Source organism: Pinus tabuliformis, chromosome Q (assembly GCF_031772625.1).
Source record: "Pinus tabuliformis cultivar Carrire ecotype Pingquan chromosome Q, CPIR1, whole genome shotgun sequence".
Taxonomy (NCBI): domain Eukaryota; kingdom Viridiplantae; phylum Streptophyta; class Pinopsida; order Pinales; family Pinaceae; genus Pinus; species Pinus tabuliformis.
Window position 1 is genome coordinate 514215704 of NC_142296.1, and position 26907 is coordinate 514242610.

General features: G+C 35.4%; 1 protein-coding gene across 1 annotated transcript in view; it reads left to right on the plus strand.

Moving 5' to 3' along the window:
• The first annotated feature begins 19818 nt into the window (after positions 1 to 19818).
• The window catches only part of LOC149220417 (bystin-like), a 181488-nt gene continuing 174399 nt past the window's right edge, over positions 19819 to 26907 (plus strand). The window contains exons 1-5 of the mRNA XM_089384780.1: positions 19819 to 20103; positions 20744 to 20934; positions 24029 to 24102; positions 24190 to 24319; positions 24642 to 24765. Of these exons, the coding sequence (XP_089240906.1) occupies positions 20758 to 20934; positions 24029 to 24102; positions 24190 to 24319; positions 24642 to 24765 (505 nt within the window). The 5' untranslated portion in view covers positions 19819 to 20103; positions 20744 to 20757. The remainder of the gene's footprint in view (positions 20104 to 20743; positions 20935 to 24028; positions 24103 to 24189; positions 24320 to 24641; positions 24766 to 26907) is intronic.

Sequence of the window (26907 nt, forward strand, 5' to 3'; positions counted from 1 at the left end):
ATATTTCGACCATTTTTTACTCAAAAAGGGTCATTCCTAGATGATTTGGATGCTATGAACACAATGGAATAGTTTGCAGAGGCAAAAAGACACTTATGTATGTGATTTTGCTATGTTGAAGTTTAAGGAAGCCTAGGGCCACCAGGAGAGGAGGTCAAGCCTAGATCAGTTGAAGTCCAATTGTAGAGCTTGGATAGTCATTATTGGGGTTTTTGGGTCTTCTAAATCCAATGGAGCAGGTTGCAAAGACATTGGAGCACTACAAATGCATGTAGTTAGAGAATTGACCATTAATCCAAAGAGGGCATAGCCATTGAAGCAGGTGCAAGGAGATGTAGCCCAGGAGAGGTGAACTCCTTTATCAACTTTGTGTTTATGAGTTTTATGTGTTTTACATATTTGAAATTTACTTGTTGTATATGTGTTTTAAACAACTAATTAATCTTATAAATTGCTCATAAAATACACTCAATACTTGACACGTAATCCTTCACATTTTGGTTAATTTGAGACGATCCTAAACACATATTTTTGATACTGATAAGGGAGATTGCATAGCATTAATAAGTTTGCCCAACATTCAGATCAACTGGTAACCATGAAAGGCACTCCCACTCAATAACCACTATCCTAGTGTAGGTATCTGCCTCCTGATAGGTTTCACCCTTGCAGGTGTTTACATAAGAGATCTAGTTGGCCACATTTTGCACTTGTACCTCATGGTCAGAAGAGTCGCAACTACCTGATATCGTTCGCATAAGAGATCTGGTTGGCCACGTTTTTCACTTGTACCTCATGGTCAGAAGAGTTGTGACTACCTAATATTGTTCGCATAAGAGATCTAGTTGGACACATTTTGCACTTGTACGTCATGGTCAGAAGAGTCGTGAGTACCTAATTTTTATTTTTATTTTTATTTTTATTTATTTATTTCCTGGTCCTAGATATGGCGGTCAAGTAGGTTCCTTACGACCTAATTCCCATTTCCCATGTTCCTACACTCTTGTGCTTCCATGACAACGACTAAGTGGCAAATATGCAGGGGCATATCTTTGTCAAATTGTTTCCCTCCTTGACCATGCCAAGGGGGGAGAGGTTGACACCCATGTCTTATCCCTCCTCTCCTGGATCATCCAATTTCGCAGGCCATGATGATGACACAAGAGAAATCTTTGCCCTTGGCTTCAAGTGTCTTGAACCATGCTGACTTGCATAAACCACTAGGACCAACCACTTGCAGAGCAAATTGAATGAGGGAATGAACATTCTACTGAGTCCTAATGATGAAATCCATGTTCCAAGTTGGGAGTAAATGCGCTATCCTCGATTAATCGCCACCTTCCTCTGCATTGAATGAGACCAACTTAGCACTCAAAGAATGATCACCACCTAATCTTGATCATAAATTAGGCAGTGTTGGCATGAGGAACCTGCCATCCATCAAAGACTGTAGGACACCAAAATATGAGATAGGTAACAACATTATATAGAAATACTTCCATTTATTTCACAAAACAACAAATTAAATATTATTTTATTTATTTTTCTCTAACAAATTTATTTATAAATATTTTTCATAATTTAAGAATAACTTAAAATGAGTATAATTCAATGGAGGAAAATTATTATTCCCTGCACTTAAATTCAAATCCTATATTATAACGTAATGATCTTACTAAATACATTGAACTTTGAACAAGGTTTCTAACACATAACTCTCATGCACTTCATTGACTGAAATTAGGGGTGGAGTAAAGCCGAAAAACTTCCAAACATGTGAGGGATGACCTCAATGTGAACCATGTACAAATTAATTAGGTCGATAGGCCTTTCTTTTGAGTCAATGCACTTATATTTTTCGTCTACACTTCTTGTTTCCAATTGACATTTGTGCACAAATTTTTAAGCCCACCCTTATGCTGTCCACTTGACATCAATGCGCACCATTTTAACGCTGGAGTTCTAGGAGGGTCTGACATATTAGAGTGTGCATAGAAGACGAAATTGTTGCATACCGAAGAATTATCATATAAATCCTCTCAACGACTCAATCGTATTGTTTCCACCACCACCACCTCCTCCACCTCCCTTTATGTTCAGTAGGACCGAAGCAATGAGAGTATATTCCGACAAATTATGCGAGGAAGGCGTGCAATCACGAAAATTTTCGATGTCGATCGCTAGGCTCTGGAATCCAATATGTCTCACCCAAAACTAGTGGCGTTGATATCACACAATGTTGCGACACTCTGGTTTGCCACGTGTCATGCCATTCGATGATGTGGGCCTTCCACACAATATGATAGAATAAACTTTGAGAAAAGGTATATGCCAGGTATTGTTTAGTGTGGCGTTCGTTTTGTGGCTGGGGCTGCGTGTGCAAGTTGATTAGAAGTTAGGCGAAAATTATTTGTTGGAACATGTTTCAACCATATTTGAAACCCAACTATTTTAACAAAAGAAAAATAATATTTTGAAATGTAAGTATTATGATAAGAAAAACATATGATTTTGATATTTTAATAAACAAAATATATGATTTATTTATATTTTTTCGGGGGATGGAATATATATTTGGGAAAAAAAATTGGGTATCTTTTTGCCATTATGGTATTCTGGCTAAACCTCTCGTGATATATTTAATTTTTTCAGGGTTGGAATACATATTTTGATAGAATTTTCTGTTTCGATGTTTTTTTTGGTTTAGCATATGGTACCAAAATTTCCCCCGGTTTCAATTGTATTATTTTAAATAACTCATTTGGGGAAAATATGTTATTATAATGTTTGGTAATTAGGCCGATAGGACTTTCTTTTGAGTCAATGCACCTCTCGTTTTTGTCTACACTTCTCATTTCTGTTTGACATATGTGCATAGATTTTTACGCCCACCCTTCTACTTTCCACTTGACACCTGTGCGCACCATTTTTCCATGGGAGTTCTAGGAGTGTTGGTCCGAATTCTTCATGGATTTTATGGCAGTGAACATGAGCTTTATGGTGCACGAATGCACGAAGAAGACTCTGTCGATGGCAACAAACATCCAAAACCGCCAATACACCTGCCTTTTCCAGTTGTTGCATTCTTCTCCTCTTCGCTTGACATCTATGCGCATCATTTTCTCCTCAACCTTGTTACCACCATAATTTCAGTTGAAATGGAGATGTGTGATCCTATAGTTGCGAACTGTGGTTTAATGATGGTCAATATATGTTCAATATCTATTACAGATGTCATAATATCTATAAGCTCTGTCTCAAAAGGCCCCTTAATTTCTGCAATTTATTTTCTTGAATGTGGAGTTTGATTTGTTTATGTGCCAGATTTATGTTGCATTAATATTGTATAAATCCAATGAAGTATGAAATTTTGTTTCTCTTAAAAGTCTGAAATTAGGTGGCTGAGGTGTTAAGCTCCATTAATTTTGCACAAAAGCTACTTTGATTTATGGAATTGCAGCTTTTCTTAACTTATGGAACCAACTGCAGTAGTTTCCTTAAGTTAAGAAAATCAACTGCAATTACTAAATTTATAATTGGGAGCTACTAAAGTGGTCCATCACTTTGATCTGATCTCTACCTTGATTTGTGGTTTTTCTAACACATAGCTTTTAGAAGCTTGATGGAAGCTTAGCTATATGTTCATCTGTTTGGTCCCCAAGCTCATATCTCAATCCCCTTCAGTTCTACACCATCTAGCTGAGATAGCAGAGCTTGGAAGTGCCTTCAGAATTCTTGTGTTTTTTTTCTTTTGCTTGGATTGAAGCTGGAGTGCAGAAGAAGTAACAGGCAAGTGGACTGTGGCCTTCATCAAAACATCACCAATGGCTGGGGGTAACTCGTATCCCTGGGTATTAAGTTTCAGTTTCAGTGATTCTATTCAGTTCTTTCCGCATGCAGAATTGCTGTTTAAGTTTATTAGTTTTCTAACAGTTGGTATCAGAGCCCATTTACCTCTGCCTTGTTGTGCGTTGGCCAAGAAACAAATTTCGATCCACCGTTTCGTTCCATAATTTATTTCCTTTTGAGCAAACCGTGGGTCGTATACATGACCTGTGTATTATGTGCATTGGCCAATATCCTCGTTCTATGCAACTATCACCATTTTGTTGTTGGAAGTCAGAGTCGATCGCGTGCAAGTATATGCAAAACAAAAGGTTGAATTTTCTTTGAATTTTCGTTCAATTTCCTTTATAAATTTTCCGATAAATGTTGTATTAGGACGATTATTGGCTACAAATGATCCTTTTATCAGAAATTTAGAGGGAATTTTGTTTGCAGAAAATATATTTTATCTGCAGTTTTGTCCCGGGCGATTTACATCGTCAAAACCTTAAAAACAGGGGAATTTTGAATCCGCCTGTTATCTCAAGGCTCATATATTGCCAGCGCGCATTAATGACGCAGTTTAATGAAATAGCTCAAATCTTAGGGTAATTTGTGGTCAAGAGTTCAATTTTGTCTTCCCGCGAATCCGATCCATACAAAACTTCAATTATTATTGCTGTGTATGGGGACTGGATGGCTCGGCCTAATTGAGGGCAATCCATAAAGTTTTTCCATGTTCTTAGCTTTTGTGTAAAATCCTTGAATTTTATGGCTCCTTTCTCGTTTTATAGTTTCCATGAAACTCAGCTGTTGTTGTATTTTTCTATGAATTGTTGAACTTATTTTTGTTAGAGTAAGCGCCAAGGTTAGTCCCAAAATTTAGCGTTCCATGGTTCAAATTTGGAGTATGTATAGGAATTATGAATTCGATCCAGTGAATCCGTAAGATTCATTGCAGTAATTCGCATGGTGGCAAAAGGTTATTAAAATTGCCATCAATGCAAACGTATTTATATTACTATTCGTTATTGGTTTTCGAATCGATGCAAGTTAATCATAACTGATTGAATCTGCTAATCAACAATGACAGTTGAATCGGTAACATAATAATCGTTATCATATATATTTAATCCATTATTCAGTGCTTTATGCGAGCCTTGTTTCTGATCTCTTGATATTTTGTAAAGTGTTTTCCAATAGTGGTTCACGTAGGGGAATGTTCTTTTCTAGTGTTTTCTAGTGGGAGCTATGAACCCCAAGGCGCTTTAATATGGTGCATGAAACAATTTTTTATTTTTTTTATTTATTTATGTTTATTCACCACATCATAAATGATCTACCGCACTGTTCTTGAAATTTAACACTGCCTGATTTTAATTATGATCATTTAATTCGGCAGAAATTACCATATATAAATCTTTTGATATAATTCTATCAAATTTGGCAAAGCGTTTGCTTAAGGGTTTAGTTTCAAACATAATAATTTCTGCATGTAAAATGTTTTTTACAGTAATATAATCCATGGGGGATTTTATTAGTCATAATAAAAATGTTGGTTCATGCGTCTATATGGACATGCATCCGATGGATATTTATAATTTTGGCTTGAATGGCATAAGCACTTGGGCATGTATGAGCCGTCTAGAGGCTAAAAGGCCCACAAGGTGTGTTCTTGATAGGTCTCCAAGCTACACATAGTGCCACAATGATGTATATGCTATAAATAACTTTGAATATTACTCATCTTTTGGGCCTAGATGATATGATCCATGTGGGTTTGCATGACATTATCGTGGTGGTCATGTAGATCTTATGCCATAGAAATGGGTCCTATATGCCCATGAGATAAGGGTTAACACGATAATGGACAAACAAACTTACACAAGTGATATGCAATATTGATTATTTGGTAAGAGTCCATATTAGTGTGTGTATATGTGTGGGTTTGTGTATACAATGCAATATAAATGTAGTTATATATATATATATATATATATATATTTTATATAGTTAATTTGGATAACTATATAAAATCAACAATGCAAAATGCAAAGTAAATTGATTACATATTTATTGTAAAATTTACATTGAACTTACATTTATGAACATTTGTAATTAAAGAGAAATAAGAAATGGTTTATTTCTCATTTGGGCATTCAGTTTTGATCCTATGTTTATTTCGCATGAAGTTCAGATTTAGCGTTGTTGAAAATTAAGTTTTTGTGAGCAAAATAGCTTGTTTGCTGGTCTATTTTGTTGTTTTATAAACTTAAGGACGGAGCCTGAAGTCAAGCCAGCTAGTCTTCGAACTGCATTTGCTATGCAAGTGCAAAGTAGATCAACGCTGCTTCAGTCAATCTCCGGGTTTAGTTTATAAATTGAACAATCAATTTGTAGTCATTTTCGGTAATGCTGACTGCTTTTGATTTGCTGGAGAATTATTACAGTTATATGGAGTTTATTAAAATGTCATTTTGACTTACTCCTTTCAGTAAACATTATTTTTCTCTCTGGTTAAGTTTTGTTTATGCAACAAAACTAATGTCTAAAGTGATCCATATAATTTTAATTAATTAGAGAATAGCCACAACATCTTTAATTAAATAAAATTATATATTGATTGGCAAGATCACATAAAGATTATTTAGACATTAAATTGTAATTAATTACACTGAATATAATAAATTTTATCCCACAGGAATTTTTATTATATTTATGTGATTAATTAGGATAAAATTTCATAACCTACCCACAGGAGTTATGAATTAATAAGTTTTATCATAAAGTTTATTGAATCTGTTTGAATTGAAAATTTAGCCCACAGGCAATTTTCATGTCATTTGATTCAATTCTTTTTAGCATGTTTTACATGGTAAAACATGAAAGTTCATAAAGTTTTATTGAATCTGTTTGAATTGAAAATTTAGCCCACACGCAATTTTCATGTCATTTGATTCAATTTTTTTTAGCATGTTTTACATTGGTAAAACATGAAAGTTTATTAAGCCTCAACATAAGCATGTGATTCTTTATTTTGATGCAGTAGTACAACCTGCAAATTTCTCTGAAATTCGTTCTGACATTCCCGAACTTGAGGAAGTAATCTCGTTTGTTTGTTATGAATCTAATATGGTTAATGTTAATATTAACACATGGTGGATTGATTCTGGATCAACAATTCACATTTCGAATTCCTTGCAAAGGTTTGCAAAACCTAAGGAAGCCAGTGGGAAGTGAGCAAAGCATCTTATCAGGAAACAAGATGGGCTCGCATGTAGAAGCTATAGGAACATGTTATTTAACTTTAAGTAGTGGTTTGTTTTGGAGCTAGAAACTTGATTTCAGTTTCAAGGCTTGTACCTTTTGGATATTCCTTAAACTTTTCAGAAAAAAAAAAAATCTTTCAGTCTATTCTATAAATCTGATTATGTTGGGAATGGTATTTTGTCTAATGGTCTTTACTGCATTAATTTACAAAACAATGTCACATATGATTCAATGCATGTTCACACTGGCACTAAAAGATGATAGTTATTAACACTTCTTCATTAATAACACATCTTCATTGATTCCCCTCTAGTCATGGTGAGCAATTGGTTTGCAAGCTCAAGAAGTCATTATATGGTTTAAAACAAGCATCCCGCCAATGGTATTTGAAATTCCATAATGTAATTTCTTTTTTTGGTTTTGTAGAAAACATTATGGATCAATGTATATACCTGAAGGTTAGTGGGAGTAAAATTTGTTTTCTTGTTTTATATGTGGATGACCTTTTGCTAGCAACCAATGATAAGGGTTTGCTACATGAGGTGAAACAATTCCTCTCTAAAAATTTTGATATGAAGGATATGGGTGAGGCATCTTATGTCATTGGCATTAAGATCCATAAAGACAGATTTCGAAGCATCTTGGGTCTGTTCCAGGAAACCTATATTAATAAAATTTTAGAGAGATTTCGGATGAAGGATTGTTCACCAAGTGTAGCTCCCATTGTGAAGGGTGATAGGTTCAATTTGAACCAGTGCCCGAAGAACGACTTTGAAAGGGAACAAATGAAGAACATTCCATATGCTTCTGCTGTCGGAAGCCTAATGTATGCTCAAGTCTGCACAAGACTTGACATTGCATTTGTTGTGGGAATGTTGGGACGATATCAGAGTGATCCAGGTTTAGACCACTGGAGAGCTGCAAAGAAAGTAATGAGGTACCTTCAAGGGACCAAAGGCTACATGCTTATGTATATCCTGTTTGAGGCTGCTTTACATGGTGTATGGCTTAAGAATTTCATTTCTGGGCTTAGAATTATGGATTCTATCTCTAAGCCATTGAGAATATATTGTGATAATTCAGCTGCTGGGTTTATGGCTAAAAAAGTGGGAGTCGAAATAAACACATCGACATTAAGTATTTAGCTATAAGGGAACGTGTTAAAGAAAATAAATTGGTCATTGAGCACGTCAGCACTGAGTTAATGATCGCTGATCCTTTGACTAAGGGCATGCCACCGTTTAAATTCAAGGATCATGTATTGAATATGGGACTTAGTTCCATTATGCAGTTTTTCATTGTATGGACAATGTTAATGAAATTCTTAATTATTGTGATGTTTTTTCTCATATTTATGTGCACCTTAAGTTGATTTGAGAAAATTCGTTTAAGAAGGACCAAGAATAAACATAAGGTTTATTCATTAAGATATTGTTGCCACATAAATTATAATAAGAATAAATGCATAGTAATACATGGAAGATAATACTCGTCATTAGAGGACTTATCGCCATGATTCATGTATCTATTACTTAATACAGATTATCAATGGTTTTTAAGTTGAGACATTAAGTTTGGAAGTATGGACCAAGTGGGAGAATGTTAAGCTCCATTAATTTTGCACAAAAGCTACTTTGATTTATGGAATTGCAGCTTTTCTTAACTTATGGAAACCAACTGCAGTAGTTTCCTTAAGTTAAGAAAATCAACTGCAATTACTAAATTTATAATTGGGAGCTACTAAAGTGGTCCATCACTTTGATCTGATCTCTACCTTGATTTGTGTTTTTTCTAACACATAGCTTTTAGAATCTTGATGGAAGCTTAGCTATATGTTCATCTGTTTGGTCCCCAAGCTCATATCTCAATCCCCTTCAGTTCTACACCATCTAGCTGAGATAGCAGAGCTTGGAAGTGCCTTCAGAATTCTTGTGTTTTTTTTCTTTTGCTTGGATTGAAGCTGGAGTGCAGAAGAAGTAACAGGCAAGTGGACTGTGGCCTTCATCAAAACATCACCAATGGCTGGAGGTAACTCGTATCCCTGGGTATTAAGTTTCAGTTTCAGTGATTCTATTCAGTACTTTCCGCATGCAGAATTGCTGTTTAAGTTTATTAGTTTTCTAACATGAGGGAATCAGAAACTTGCAGGTCCATATGAGAAATTCGCGAGAGTAACACTCATCTTACCGCTCTCGGGAGCTCAACACTCTAAAAAAGTGAGCGAAGGGTGTAAGGCAGCTTGGGAAGCTACAGGCATATATGGCGAAGCTGAAGCCAAGGCGATCAATCAATTTAAGGATATTTTTACGGGCCATAATCCCCCCCTGGTTCCTCCATTCTATTTACTATTTCGCCTACCAGGCTAGTGGTATGTATGATCAATATCTCATCTTGCAGAATTCATAATCTCTTGTTTCGATCTGTCTATGGAAGGATGTTGATTAATTAGTTTGTGTTGGTAGATTGTGTTCTCTAAAGATGGTTCGATTCCCAAGAAAGCCACAACAGTGATAGAGAACAGGATCATGGTTGAAGGGGTCCTCGCATCTATCATTGACAAAAGTGGTGTATCTCCTGCTGCCAAGACTTCAATCACAGATCGAGTCTCCAAGCTTGTAAGTGCCTAGAAATAAAAGTCATTGTATGGGAACATATGCAAATTTTGCATTGATACAGTTTGGAAGTTGCAGTGATCCACATGTTTGTTTTTGGTTTGTGCGTTGAATGTGGACAATAACACAACCATATGAACTTCAAGGCTAAAAGGTGAGGGTGGATATGTAAAATTTCACAGAATATTGGAATATTGAAATCCCCAGATTTTCAACCTTGAAACATGGAGCTTTTAAACATGGAAATGCATCTTTATTTAATCAATTCCATTAAAAACCCCTTTCTCATCCACATAATAAGCCAAGATTTAGATGGGCCTATGTTGGATCTATGAGTTCCACTGCAAGAAGTACAAACCACCCTCCCAATTTTTGGTCGATATAAGATTGAAACTCCTAAGACATATTGCTTTATGGATTCTCAGGTAAATTTTAGATAAGAATATTGAAATCCCCAGATTCTCTACCTTTGATACCTTGAGCTTATGAACATGGAAATGTTTTTCCAATTAATGTATTCTATTAAAAATCCTTTCTCAACCATTTACCAGGCTGAAAAAAATAGAGATAAATGATTAATTGAAATTGTAATTGGTTAGAAATTTTGGGAAATAATTCATCCCACAGTGGGATTCATTGTTCACTGATTTTTTTGTTAATCTCTGTCAATTTTAAAGAAGAAAAGAAGAAGAAAACCATGTAAGGGTTTCTCATTTTTTCCTTTCTAAATTGGGCTCACCTTGCATTTCATCCTCCGTTCCCAACTTTCGTTCAGGAAAAATGGCCCAACACAAGAACGACCCTTGAAGATAGTGGGTCATCCATATAATGCTCCTTATGGCAGTTGCTCGTTTTATTTGAGGCAATTTATTGTAAAAGTTATGTGGATCAAGTAAATGCTATAAACGATGAGCTCAATGTCCAGAATCGATTTGCTCTTATCAAGTATAATTACTAGTTTTTTACAAACTCTGTTGTTGCCATTTGCATTTTCATTTTCTTGACTTGCTCGTATCAGTTTTTGACAAACTTTATTGTTGCCATTTGCGTTTTTGTTTTCTTGTATTCCATAGTTTAAGTTGCCTTTTGAAAAGCCCTTTTATGGCCTTTGTTCATCCAAGGCTTAATCTTCATTACAAAATTTCATTATTCTAGTTAAAAATATAATTTTTGGTAGGGGTAATTTAATGGCCTTTTTATTCGTTATATTTTGTAGACTATGTTTTAAAAGTCTATAGTTTTGTTGGGACATAGATAAAGTTTTTTTGCAAGTCTATAGTTTTGTTGGGACATAGATAAAGTTTTTTTTGCAGATTATTCAAGGGCTTAGTTTTCAACTTTTCCAAGTAATTATCAGTTTTTGACAAACTCTGTTGCCATTTAAGTTTTCATTTTCCTGTATGCCACACTTTAAGATTAAGTGTTTTCATTGGAGGAAATGTACACAAATTTGCCTTTTGAAAAGCCTTTATTCATCAAAAGCTTAATTTTGATTACAAAAATTCATTATTCTAATTTAATTTTTTTTTTATAAGGGTAATTTAATGACTTTTTTATTGTTAAATTTTAAAGACTATGTTTTTATTCTTTATTTTGGATATTTTTTGAGTATTATATCAAATCTGTTTTCTAATTTGAATTATATATAAAATTAAAATAACACCACTTATCATTTATATATAAATTAAAATATACTTTAATTAATTTTTAGGAAAAATAGTATTAATTAATAATATAATTACGCCGTAAGACGTTTCCCTCTGAAACCAACTCCCCAAATTGCCACTGTGTACAGTTTTCCACCCTCCATTTTTATGTTAGACGATAGAATTATTTTCTACCGTCCGATTGATACCTCCATCACACGGCATATCTGAGTGGTTACAGGGCATATCTGTCAGGTGGCACTTAGTTATTCTGTTCCCTGCGAATATCATTGAGCCTCCACGCAGCGGTTATTCTAAGCGGTTACGTTCCTCAGGGCAGAGTGGGCCGGAACATAGGTACCTCCATGCAGCGGTTATTCTAAGCGGTTACGTTCCTCAAGGCAGAGTGGGCCAGAACATAGGAGTACAACACAGAGGATTAATGGTCCATCGCCACCTAGCCATGGCCCGGGATCCAGGTCAAGGGTTTGTGCTGGAGTAACTCCATCACCAACCAGCTTTCTTCTTTGTCTCTGAGGTGGTGTCGTCGATCATACGCGTGAGAGGAAATCGTTCACTAGTATGCTGTCACGATCTCTCTGTCGTCCAAGTCGGCACTTCGAAAAATACTCGACCTTGCTCTGGGATGGCCTGCAAGGTAAATTGCTTTCCATGATGTGGTTTTAGATAGGATAGTTCTGGACAATGGAGTGAGTTGATGTGGTTTAGAAATCGCTGGGAGTGGGCTGAAATCAGTGTCCGCTTGCTCTTACTTCTGCTACCAGTGCTTCCAATGCCCTTGCCTTCTAGTTACTCCACTCTAAGTTCTTTTGCTCCTGCTCCTGTATTTACTTATGTCTTTTGGTTCTCCATACCGATCCTGAAAAAGAAGTCTATATGGTTCTATATATATCCTAGCAATACTCTGAACCATATATCCTAGCAATACTCTACCCAAACTAGACCTGCCTTTCCTTTCATGACCTTTCCCGTTGTTGGTTGGCATAATTACATATATAGAGAATGAGCAACAACCGCTCATTGATTTCCTCGATCTCCTTCTGTACCTAATTCATATTGAAAAGAAAGAGCGGAGCAGAATGCTGAAACTGATTCCAAAGTCGAAAATGAAAACTTTCTCCATTTGGATATTCTTATTTATCAAAACCTCGCACGAGGCATATTGTTTTGTTGTCCAAAGCCCACACCAGGTCCAACAAGTGAAACAAAAGCCTTATTTTGCTTCTCAACAGGTGTGTGTAGGCGAAAGGCAGTAGATACCACAATCTATCTAAAGAGCTAAGTCTAATTGATATTTTCAGGAGTGAGGTTGTTCGCTTTTGCCGCTTGCAGACGTTGCTCTGCACCTTCTTACATAGCACAATCAAATCGTCCAGTTCACCATCCAACCCATACTTTACTGGTCTCCTGGGTGGGCACTCACAGGTTGGTTTATTGCATAGTTACCAAGTTCACCTTTATCGAGAAAAAAATTGGAATATTCGTTAATATGGTTCGATTCGCATCTTAATATGTCAATTGTTTAGTAAGGTACAAAATTTTTGGTTTACATAATCAATTCAATCTGACAGAGTTTTTGGTTTACATAATCAATTCACGCTGACAATGCGTGGCTCTGGTTCTCTAATTTATCCCGTCGGATTTGGAACTACCCGTTGCCATTCTCAGCAACAAGGCTCAGCAAAGGGCGTGGCGCTCGAAAACAACTTTTGAATCTCCTTGATCGACGAGCAATCAACCATGGTACAATAGATACACAGAAACATCATTTGACCATTTTTATATTTAGAAAGCTATGGTTACAAAAAAAAATAGTTAGTTATTTAAAAATTTAATTTTTTATTAAAAATTATAACATGATTATGCTTTATATTTCAAAAAATATAGAATTTTATAATATATTTTCCTTATTCTCATAGTTGTATCCGACGATTGCTATTAAGGATAATTCTGTGTATAGCTATTAGCAGGTTGCCCATAGCCATTTTTGGAAGGGTGGTTCACTGTAAAATGATTGATATTTGGAATTCAATTACAACTTATATTTTGTGATTTACTACATGGATTAATTTATACAGTTTTATGGATAAATTGTAAGGATAATTCTGTGTATAGCTATTAGCAGGTTGCCCATAGCCATTTTTGGAAGGGTGGTTCACTGTAAAATGATTGATATTTGGAATTCAATTACAACTTATATTTTGTGATTTACTACATGGATTAATTTATACAGTTTTATGGATAAATTGTTAAATACATTTGTACATGAAAGGGATAGAAATTATATAAAACATAAATAATAGAGTAATAAAAATATTATACAATATGCTGAAAATGAAATGATAAGTAAATCTAAAAATAATAGAATAATAAAAAAATGAAATTATAACTAAGTCTAATCCTTATGGAAATGTAAGAAGAAAGTAGGTAGTAAAGACACCTAAAAACAAAGGGATACAACATAATTTTATATTAATTTATATAAAACATAAATAATAGAATAGTTAAAGTTTTTTAATAATGGAAATAAGTTCAGGATAAAGGTTTTGAGAGGATTTTATAATTTTGAAAGTATTTGGTTATTAGATTAATCTCTCTTTTTTCATTATTAACAAATTTTGTAATTGGAATGGTCTTGTATTTATTTAAAATTAATTGCAACATATTTATGTAGACTTTATTATAAAATAAATATTTTTGTATCTTTGTATATTTAAATATTTTTGTGTCTTTGTATATTTTTTCTCTCTTCTGATGTTCTTTTATTCTTTTAATGATAACTAAGTCTAAAGATGGAAAAGTGAGAAGAAATGTAAGAAGAAAGTAGGTAATAAAGACACCTAAAAACAAAGAGATACAAGTCCAAAGTGTAGTAAAGACACCTAAAAACAAAGGGATACAAAAATATAACTAAGTGTAGTAAAGACACCTAAAAACAAAGGGATACAAAAATATAACTAAGTCTAAACCCGATGGAAAAGTAAGAAGAAAGTAGGTAGTAAAGACACCTAAAAACAAAGGGATACAAGTCGAAAGTGTAGCAAAGACACCTAAAAACAAAGGGATACAAGTAGAATAGTTAAACTTTTTTAATAATGGAAATAAGATGAGGATAAAGGTATTAAGAGGATTTTACAATTTTAAAACTACTTGGTTATTAGATTAATCTCTCTTTTCTCATTATTAACAAAATTTGTAATTAGAATACTCTTGTATTTACATACAAAATAAATGTTTAAGATTAATTGCAATATATTTATATTTGGTTATTAGTTTAATCTCTCTTTTTCATTATTAACAAAATTCGTAATTGGAATGGTCTTGTATTTACATACAAAATAAATGTTTAAGATTAATTGCAATAGATTTGTGTAGACTTGGTTATAAAATAAATATTTTTGTATCTTTGTATATTTAAATATTATTGTATATTTGTATATTTACTCTCATTTTTGTATCTTTGTATATTTAAATATTATTGTATATTTGTATATTTACTCTCTCTTCTGTTGGGTAGAGTACATAATTTCTATTGCTTTAATTTTTATACTTTACATTTCGTATGAAAGTTAATTGATAACTAAGTCTAAACCAGATGGAAACAAAGGGATACAAGTCAAAAATGTATATGAATGCATAATCTATATTAATCTACATAAAACATAAATAATAGAATAGTTAAAAAAATTTAATAATGGAAAAGGGTGGTTCATTGTAAAATGATCATTTGGAATTCAATTAGGGCTTATATTTTGTGATTTACCACATAGATTAATTTATACAGTTTTATGGTTAAATTGTTAAATAAATAGTACATAATTTCTATTGCTTTAATTTTTATACTTTACATTTCGTATGAAAGTTAACTGATAACCAAGTCTAAACCAGATGGAAACAAAGGGATACAAGTCAAAAGTGTATATGAATGCATAATCTATATTAATCTATATAAAACATAAATAATAGAATAGTTAAAAAAATTTAATAATGGAAAAGGGTGGTTCATTGTAAAATGATCATTTGGAATTCAATTAGGGCTTATATTTTGTGGTTTGCCACATAGATTAATTTATACAGTTTTATGGTTAAATTGTTAAATAAATTTGTATATGAAAGGGACAGAAATTGAGATATATATATTTTTTTGTATGTAGAGATTACTTATAATTAATATTCTATTTTCTAACATTACACTTTAATTTTGAATTTTATTATTCATAATATTTATATTTTGTGATTTATCACATAGATTAATTTATATAGTTTTATTGTTAAATTGTTAAATAAATTTGTATATGAAAAGGATAGAAATTGAGATATACTTTTTTTTTGTATATAGAGATTACTTATATCTACACTTTAATTTTGAATTATTCATAATATTGGATTGTATTTACATGTTTCCTAAAAAAAGAAGGTAATAAAGACACCTAAAGACAAATGGATATAAAAAGTGTAGTATAGGAATGCATAATCTAATATTAATTTATATAAAACATAAATAATAGAATAGTTAATTTTTTTTTAATAATAGAAATAAGTCTAAGCTAAAGGTTTTGAGAGAATTTTATAATTTTAAAATTATTTGGTTATTAGATTAATAATTTTTTTCATTACTAACAAAATTTGTAATTGGAATGGTCTTGTATTTACATACAAAATAAATGTTTAAGATTAATTGCAATATATTTATGTAGATTTCATTATAAAATAAATATTTTTGTATCTTTGTATATTTATTCGCTCTTCTAAAATTAATTTATACAGTTTTATGGTTAAATTTTTAAATAAATTTGTACATGAAAGGGATAGAAATTGAGATATATATATATTTTTTGTATATAGAGATTACTTATATCTAATATTCCATTTTTTAACATTACACTTTAATTTTGAATTTTATTATTCATAATATTTATATTTTGTGATTTATCACATAGCTCAACAAAGAAAAAATTTGGGAAGTCATATGGCGCTCAGCTAACTGGCCGAAAGTTTCTACATTCTTATGGCTTCTCTGCCATAATCGAATCCTGACCTGGGATAATCTAAGGAAAAGAGGCTTCTCAGGACCATCAATATGCCTAATGTGCATGAAGGAGGAGGAAACTGCTATACATTTGATGCAGACTTGCCAAATCGGAAGGAAACTCTGGGAAAAGGTAGCGTTTCGATGCCAAAGAGAAGGCAGAGTACAGGGAGACATTAAAGCGACTATGTGCAAATGGGAAAAACCGCCTTTTCAAAGCAACTTACTCAATGCTCTCTGGCATCTAATTCCAGGACTTTTAATGTGGAATGTATGGAAAGAGCGTAATAGTAGAATTTTCAAAAATAAATCTTTGCCTCTAGAGCAAATATGGACTAAAATTCAGCAGAACCTAGTGGAAACTCTTTCAACCAGAGAGTGGCATGCAGAAGACTTCCCTACTACACCTCAGGAAAAAACAATATGGGATAACTGGGGGATTCAGATAAAACAAATAGTAACAGGGACAAAGAATTGTGCAATGCAGGGTTCAGAGCCAAACACCTGGATCCCGCCTCCCATAAACATGTTCCAGCTCAACTTTGATGGTGCCTCTAAAGGAAATCCAGGCAAAGCCGGATATGGAGGAGTCATCAGAGATCACAGGGGCAATCCTCAGTGTATTTATCTGGGTTCAATAGGCTGGGACACAAATAACTCAGCAGAATTGGAGGGTCTATGGAGAGGTCTGAAATTAGCTCAAAAAAATGGTTTCTTTCCTCTCATTGTCGAAGGGGATTCACAAATCATAATCAGAATGCTCATTAAAATGCTGCACGGTTCTCCTGCTCACAAAGTAAGAAAAAGCTGGCGAATGGCTCAAAGGTTAGAGCTAATCTACACTTGGACGGTTCAGCATCAAGCTATCTCTTGCAAACACATCAGGAGGGAAGGTAATAGGCTTGCCGATCTTCTTGCTAATCTTGGAGTGGAAGCCAAAAACAGTCATTTTGAAGGTCCTATATCTACTCTTGATACAGAGGATCAGAGAGTCAAAATTCAGGAGATTGTCCTCAGTGACATAGCTCAATTCAAAAGAACCCACCCGGATGCGGGTGCACTCTCCAGATAACCATGTCATGCATCACCGATACAACAGCTGGCATATGTGCTGGCAGACGGGCGTGCTGTAAGGTACAGGAGGTTGATGGCATTTATACGCTCAAGGCATTCACATTTAATATGGAGCTGTATCGAAACCAGTTATACTTCACCTCACGCATGGTAGCAATGAAGGCGCAGGGGCTCTGGGTACTGTTACCAAGCTATGGCATTAATGCTCCTTGGCTCTTAAATACAATGTAGCTCCCGTCTTGCCGCAGTGTGTGGTATGTCTGGTTTGGTAGGCTCCAGGAGCTCCATAGTATTCCCTCCGTGTTAAGCCATCGAAGCTCTCTCTGCTTGTATAAGCTCTCTGTGACCGCAATTACAATGTGCAGGAGAGGCATTCCACGACGAGGCAGCAACTATGGTCACAGAGGAGGCCAAGCATATCCGACTCCCTCGAATATTAATCAGATTTCGGCAATTCCACCTTCGCCTCAGTCGCTGGAAGCCGAGGGAGCTCATCCGAACAGTTCTCTTCAGACTTCAAGTTTTTCATTTCGGAGTGAGGTAAATAGGCCTATCATTACTATTAATTTTACTGTTTCGGTAGCAGAAGAGGAAAGGAATTCCTCGAGTTCGGCTCCCTCTGACAACGAGCCCTCTCAAGATGACAGCATCCTGCTTGGGGATCTGTCAGGGCATGTGTATCGCGCGGGTAGTGAGCATGAAGACTAGCCGGCTTCTGAGCATATTCAGCCACAACATTTCGTCAAAGAGAATGTCTTGGTCCAGGAACAGAACTCCAATTTGACTCCAGCTTGGATAGAGGGACCTTCTCGTGGTCCTTCTCATGGATACACTCGAATCATGCACCTGGTAACCCATCCCAACGGCGAGCCAGTGCTTGACGCTGATGGAGGTGTAACCTAGTTAGCTTCGCCAAGTCCGGAAAGGGAGAAGGCGCGTTCATCCCCGAAGCATGCTAGTTCAAATCAGTAATCTCTCGCTGTGTAGCCATAGGAAGTTAAGTGCTAAATATTGGCATGCCCAGTTATCTGTTTTTGTCCTCCTCAGAAACTTTTTGGTTTTAGTTGGCAATATAGGTCCAGACTCCCTCAGATATGTAATATCTAGTATGCAGGACCTCAATGTAATCGCGACTGAAGTGTTATTTGGTAAAAACAATGTTTTTCCAGCTGAGGACTAGCTGAGGCCTCCTCTCGAATTGTAATCACTTTGTACATATTTTTACTTTTTTAATAGAATTAGACTTTACCGAGAAAAAAAAATAATGGAGATAAGTTGAAGATAAATGTTTTGAAAGGATTTTATAATTTTAAAATTATTTGGTTATTAGATTAATCTCTCTTTTTTCATTATTAACAAAATTTGTAATTGGAATGGTCTTGTATTTACATACAAAATAAATGTTTAAGATTAACTGCATTATATTTATGTAGACTTCATTATAAAATAAATATTTTTGTATCTTTGTATATTTATTATCTATAATTTCTGTTGTTTTATTTTTTATACTTTGCATTTCATATCAAAGTTTAGAGTCAATCAGCATGACATTGTCATTTAAGTGAGTTGTCATTTAAGTGAGTTCTCTTTATCTTCTACTTTGAATGACATTTTGTTTACTAATTTTTGTCTTCAATAATATTTTATATATCATGGAGTCTTTGTCATTTAAGTGAGTTCTCTTTATCTTCTACTTTGAATGACATTTTGTTTACCAATTTTTATCTTCAATAATATTTTATATGTCATGATTCAATTTTTTTTTAATAATGGAAATAAGTTGAGAATAAAGGTTTGGAGAGGATTTTATAATTTTAAAATTATTTGGTTATTAGATTCATCTCTCTTTTTTCATTATTAACAAAATTTGTAATTGGAATGGTCTTGTATTTACATACAAAATAATTGTTTAAGATTAATTGCAATATATTTATGTAGACTTTATTATAAAATAAATATTTTTGTGTCTTTGTATATTTTTTCTCTATAATTTCTATTGTTTTAATTTTTATACTTTACATTTCATATCAAAGTTTAGAGTCAATCAACATGAGATTGTCATTTAAGTGAGTTCTCTTTATCTTCTACTTTGAATGAAATTTTGTTTACTAATTTTTATCTTCAATAATATTTTATATGTCATGATTCATCTCCAATCTATGCCTTGGCGTTTCCTTTGCAACATCTGGTGCAATTGCTAGTTTAAACCGTAGATTTTATAATCTAATAATTTTAATTGATGGTCTGCCAGACTTGTTATTCTCTATCCTTAGAATTTTGTTAAAAACATATCAAATTAATGTTTATAATTTTCCAATTTAAAAAACAGATGGAAAAAACCTATCTGCGTCTCGAAACAATTGCGACTTGTAAAACTCGCGAGCAATCATTTTGGAAATTTTAAAGCGGAACAACTCTATGTTCTCCCGTGGAAAGCCTTAATCCCTAAACCCTGTCAAACTTTAAAAAACAAGAGCCCTGTCAAATTTTGATCATCTGGCTGATAAAAGTTTGAACGGAAGAAGATTCGCAATATGAATCCAGCAGCAGGCTTAGAGGGGCGCCATTATAACTGATGTACATATCATCCCATTTCTGATTATCTGCGGCAGTATCCAACTTACAGGTAGCTTCGATACATATATCTTCCCTCTGTGCAGGTTTGAAAGCGATAGTTGTTGCATGTCCTCGAGGCTTACTTCAGTTTTCATCCCACAGAGCATTCGCATCTGAATTCGGAGCAATTTAGTTTGCAGGTTTTAACTACATGTATCATCTAAAAGCTTAGTATATTTGGGCTTCTCAGTTATCCTACAGTCTGCACGTGGGTATACTAATTAGGGTACTATCCAGCCATTTGGAATAGTTAAGGGCTTAGACTACATCAGACTAGGAGTTAGATTTGGAAGGATTTTTATCTTTTGTGTTGATTCTGTCATTCGCTCTGTCAATATGACAACATGTTATTGATTGCTTGCGCCCATTAGAGCTTTCGTTCAATGTTATAATCGTGGTAGTAAAATATAGATTTATGAGAATGCATTATTGGTAGAATAGGTCTCTTATCATCTACTTTTCTCTAATGCTTTTACTTTTGAAAGGCTCCTCTCTATATGAACGGTATACAATAAGAGTTTAAGTGGAGTTTAGTTTGTCGTTTGAAATTGCTTTTGAAATTTGCATGCTGAAAGAACAATATCAGTTCTTTTAAATGAATTATAAATGACGCCAAATTGTAAACTACACCCGTTACCCTTTGGTTTCAGAATTGTCATTCAATATGGCTCCGGAACACGCTTCGTCTAATGGAGGAAAGTCCTCAAACAAGAAAAAGCGAAAGTCTTTGGGTGGTTCAGAGAAACATCAGTTTACACTTGAACAGGAAATGGATGCACAGTTTGATAGACCTGGCAGGAAACGCCATGGCAAAGTTCGGAAGCAGCAGGAGAGCGAACAGGTATATGCATTTCCTTGCGTTTTAGTCTCTGCAGTTGGCATTTTCAAATTTCGTAGATCTGAACTGGCAATTGGTATTGATGTGTTGAAAAAATAATTCCCTTATTGTCACAGACCTCTTCCTTTCTTTTATTTGAACACTATACTTATTCATTGATAGAAATATCAATACAAGGTATATATAGCCTCAAAATAAGGTCAGTTTATTGGTTGTGACTTCTCAATGATCACATCACTTTTAGATGCAGTATTCTACACGATAGAATGCAGAGGCCTTCTAGTAGCTGAGTGACGAGGCCCCAGTCACTCAGGTTGCTATGGCTATGGCTTCTAGGTTTTAACAGGCAGTTTATCAAATGTGCTCCCTTGCGCAGTTCACATGAATTAATTTTACTTTCACATAAGACTCTATTAGCTTAAATACCATTTGCAGATGTACTCAATACAGGCAGCTGAGGGCTCAATCTGTTTGCCGCAGTCTGTACCTTTTTCGTTTGGGTGTCATATATTTTTGTTTTGAATGCAAGGTTTTTCTTTCTCAGCATTCATGCACCTCCTTGTTATGGTCTCTACTCGACTCCACAGCTTCCTTATGTCATAATAGTCTCGTCAAATTCCATCTCTATTGCTTTTGTAACAGTAATGTAATTGGATATATCCATATTACAGTAATCTCTCTCGCGATGCCTCTATGATTGGCAGTTGCGGCCAGGGTTCAACCCTAGCCACATGTGGAGACCTCTCTCGTCCTTTTTGAGCTCTTTCAATCCTGTATGCGCTCCCCAATGGGGGTAGCAGGGTCCACATCTCCTTCTGCAGGACTTTTGAGCTGTGGGTATGCTTTGATTGGGTCCTCTAGTGCACTGCCTACGAGTGGCCTCAAGGTTGGTGTTTTTGGTATTCCAAGTGGTCATCCTTTCAAGGATGTAGTTTTGAAAGATCCTTCTGGCTGCTTCCCCCCCCCCACACATTCCCCTTTTTAGTGGCAGAAAGCTCCTGCTTTAACCATTCCCATGAAGCCACATGCAGATGAAGATGTAGATTTCTTAGATCCGATAGTTTGATTTCCTGCATCAATGGGTTTTTGGCCTTGATTATGATCTACATGGATGGATCTCAAAATCTTGGATACCTGTGATTAGAAAAGGTGTTTTTATCCAGCCATGTGCAAAGGGTTTCTTTGTTGTTGAGTTTGCATTGTAGAAAACAAGGGGTATGATTCTTAATTTAGGCCCGTGGTTTTGGGGAAACCCAGTTCTGTACATGAACCTGCTCCCCTTCTTTCAATCCTTTTATTGATGCTCGTTTTCGACCCCTTGTTTGGGTGAGACTCCTAAAACTTTCTTTGCACTTTTGGGGTTTATGATCTCTTCAAGCCATTGGTTCAGTTCGTGGAAAGTTTCATTTTGCAAGTCGTGAAACTGAGAGGCATAGCATTACAAATTTACAACATATGCCAGAATATGTGTGGAAATGATTTTTAACAAAGGCTTTCCAGCAGAAATTAGTTTGACAGGAAAAAGCTATTCTTGGTCTCAGAAGTTGGACTATGAGAGAGTTTCTTTGCGATGTAGAGCTTGTTTTTGGACAGGACACATTTAGCACAATGCCTCAAAGGGCCTAGGAAGATTAGGAAGCCTCAACATAAATCAACTTGGTGGGTTAGTTCTAAAGAAGATCATTTGATAGTTTTGCATTCTAGTGGATTTCCATCATGAGCAGATCCTCGGATCTAACCACATCCAGCACCTCAAAGAAAGGGAAGCTCAAAACCCAGAGAAAGAGGAGTCCGTCTCTCTTGATTCAGGGCAGGAAACACAGAGTCAGTTAAGTCCATGACCGACAGCAAGTTGGGCAGATCAGGTTGAAGAAGTTGAGACACTAATACAAGTAGAGCCATCAAATCAACACATTTTAGGATTACAGGAATAGCAAGGACTCTTACAAATGCAAAGAAGTGTGGGCGAAAGTAGGAAAGAAGAAGAAATCTCCATCAGCATCCCAACCAATGGTGACAAGAAGTCAGGCCTGCGATCCAGTATAATGACATATTGTTTTTGTCTTTTGTTATGTAAGTAGTTTGTGCGAATATACCTCATGTAAAAAATTGTGGAACGTAGCTCTTCTGGGTATTTGTCAGAGTAGGCTAGTAAATTCTGAGCTGGGTCTGTTAAGCCGTGATTCAGACTATGGAAATTTCTTTTTATCTTTTCACTTTGTACCTCTGCTGCATCATTTTTATCAATATAAATTTCTCAGTTTCGTTAAAAAAAAAGTCAATAATGTAATTGCCTAACTCTTAGGATTTCTATATACAGACAAATGCCTGAGTCGTTTGATATGGAACCTTTCCCTTAATATTTTAGTTTCACTGTTATAATTGGCTGGGATTCAAAATATGCTTAAAGAGTCGGGCACATTCGAGATTGGACTCTCTTTTCCAAAAACATATTGCAAATTGCATTTTTGTGATGTATTCTATGGTATGCAACTGTAGGAGCCATTTTTGAGAATTAACTACGACCAATAAAGTCATTGGAGGTACATATATTGCACAGATACTAATTTAAGACAATGCTATGTTTGGCAATGCTTGATTTATGACCAAATTTGAAGTTTGAACACCTTAATGATTGTAGTCACTAGTTGTATGTTTAAACTTTATTTCCTATGAATTCCCGTTACTTAATTGTATGGTCCTACATAGGACTAATGCAATGGATGAACATGGACTTGGTTTGGTTCAAGTAACGAAGGCATGGTTCATTTAGGAAGGTTGTCCAATAATTGTAGCCTTATCACTGCACACAAAATGTGGTATTTACAAAAGTTGAATTCAGCAATGAGTACTGTGACCAAGTTACTTTCCCATAGTCTTTGACACAGGTGATAGTTAGAACTTAGAATCACTGATAAATCACTGTGCATGGGAGAAAAATCCTTGTTAGCTCTAAAATATAAATAATGGAATAGGTGGTCATTTTGCTGAATTTATATGATATTAACAGCACATGATATCTTGTATGAACATTTAAGTAATATATTTTGGATCTTCAACAGCTTTGCATTGCTCTAATGGTGTGTTTCTTTAACAGTATGTAAATCAAACCATCAGCAGCAAGATATTGAGAGAGGCTCATAGGCAGCAAAAGGAAATCGATAATGAGAGGTATCTAGTTGATTTTTGTTTAAAAGTGCTTCCAATCTCAAAATCACTTCTAGTTAGAATTTTCCAGTATTGGTACTTTTCTTTCAGGGATGAAGAAGCTGGTTTAGCATCTGCCAAAAAAGCATTTTCTTCAGTTGCAGAGGAGACCAAATCTGACAGTGACGAGGATGACTTTGATGGGTTTTCTGAAACTCAAAGTCAGTATGAAGAGTATGAAGTAAGTGTGACAAACCATCCATATCTGGAAGTATGAAGAAAGTATCAGTAACCATCAATCCCTTGTTTGACCTCTTAAGATTGGCAAATTCATCATATTCCAAAGACTTTACATTTTAGGCTGATAACTAAAAGCTGAATATATCGAAGTGAAGTTTGTTCAAGTGAGTTGGTTCAATTATACCAATAGAAGTGGAATGTGGCAATTCAAAATTGACACTAAGAGTCCACTTTTTCTTCACACTAGAGCATTTATTAGAAACATTCTTTTAAATGTGCTTTATCATTTTCCTGACATGTTCTGACTGATGGCATCTAATTAGGAGGTACCTGAGGAGGATGAAAAGGTATTGGCTGCATTTATGTCTGAAAATGTTGGCCCTCAGCGTACTTTAGCTGACCTTATTATAGAGAGAATCCGAGAGAAAAATGCTGCAGTTGCTTCAGGTTGGAGGATACAATGCCCAATGTCTCTTAGTGTGTTTAACATATCTATTTTGGCCTGTCTTTCACATTGGTTGGTTTGCTAAATATACTGAATACGAATGTCAACAGTAATGCATGATAGGTCGTAGATTTTTGGTTAAACTGGTTGAACAAATGTCTCAACTGTGTTGTTTTTCAATGAATAACTATGTTTGCAATAATCAACTGTTAATTTTAGGTATGTTCTATGCTAGAGCAATTTATTTCAATTTTCTCAGTTAGCACAATATCTTTGCCAGATTAGCAATCATATCAGCATTAAAGTAAACTGCAGATAGAACATAAACATAAATCGCAGAAGACAAGCCAAGACAAGAGGACACAAGATGCGGCGCTAACCAGGGACAAACCCCAATGTGGGGAAACCCTTGATAAATTCTTCTTCTATGTTCTTCAATAGTTAAGCAGAGAGAGAGATAGAGTACAATGATTAAAAGTCAATGCTTGACTTGCCAAATAGGAGATCAGACATCAGAGATCTTCACCGTGAAGATGACACAATGAGGTTGCAGATCTGATACCAAGGACTGAAGATATGCAGCAGATGAACAGCTCTGTCAATTATCCAGATTACTGAAGCTTTCCTTCCATGAGACTCTCCTTCCTTTGCTGCTTCACTGATCATGTCAAGGCTGCTAATCTGGTACCTTTCATATGCAACAAGGACTGGTGCATTTCATGGCAGACCTGGACATTGGTTAGGGCACAAACTCTGAGAGCCACAACACCTTAAACATACCCCACAGTTCACCTGTTTACTGCGGCTAGCCTTCATACAATCCTCCAATGATTTGCTGCATTATAGGACTGCTTACCTTATGAACACAGCTCCTAAAAAGGTCTCCAACTGCTGGCTATGGCCTGCGGCCTAGCCCAGCAGTGGACAGTTGGACTGCAACTACGTTCCTTCAAACAGTGATTCAAACAGCCCTTACATAGCAGCCTCAATCTCCTCTTTATAGCGGATTCTCCTTCCCTTTAAATCGAGCTTAGGAGCAATACTAACATGCTCAAACAGCCTTGCTGTCACCTACAGCAATGTGACATTATCATTGATCCTTCATGCTGTAATATAGTTACCTTGCTGCGTTTTAGATTCACTTTCCTGCTGCGTCTAAGGGTCCTTTCATACTGTGATAAGGTCTCCTTTAACTACAGCCTTCCTCCTTTATTTTCTGCTGATTATGACCTCCTTTAGGACTGTGACTAGGGCAGCACTAGCCCTACTTTGACAGCGGATTAGGGCACACCTGCACTGCAGCTTAAACTCCTTGTTTGGACTGCGGTTTAAGGCACAGTTTTACAGCTGCTTGAGACCTCCATTTTCGGTGGCTGGAACCTCCTTCTTTGACTGCGGATAAGGCAGATTTTGACTGTGGATAAGGAGCTGTGCATAGGGTCAATAGACAGCGGATTCAGGCCTTCATTTAGGGTCTATATTAGCCCTCCTTTCATCTGCAGATTGAGCCTCTTGAGACAGCGTATAGGGGCTTATTCATGCTGCACATAAGTCTCCTCATTTCTGTGTGTAGGTCTCCTCATAGGTCTGCGGCTTACTGTGGCTAGGGCATCACTGCAGCTAGGGCATCAGCTACTGCGGCTAGGGCATCATCTACTTAGCCCAGCGTACTCTTAGTGTCTCTCCTTCACCAAAAACCCAAAGACGTGGAGAGGAGGAGATCACATGAAGAGTGTGTCCCTCAAATGACTTCAAGTCCTCTCCTATTTATACTAAAACGTAGATGATGAATAGACATGACTATTGGGCTTCTGAGCCTACATAAGTTGTTGGTCGACTTGACAATTTGTCTTATAACACAAATAAATTCATAACTCCATGAATACTTGTCGGAATTGGATGATCTTTAGATCAATCCTACACCTCTCAATGAGAGGGATCCAAGAAAAATATCAGCTGCCATAAATAAGATGACCCACATGGAATTTGGCCCTAGTTGCCAATTTTAACATCAACAGGTTTAAATCTTCGGTTATCTTATGCAGTAAGAATATTTTACATTTAGTGTACAAATGGATCAGTGTGCAAATCGACGGATTATACTATCATGCCAATCTATTGTAGTAACATGTGGCAAGTAGTTG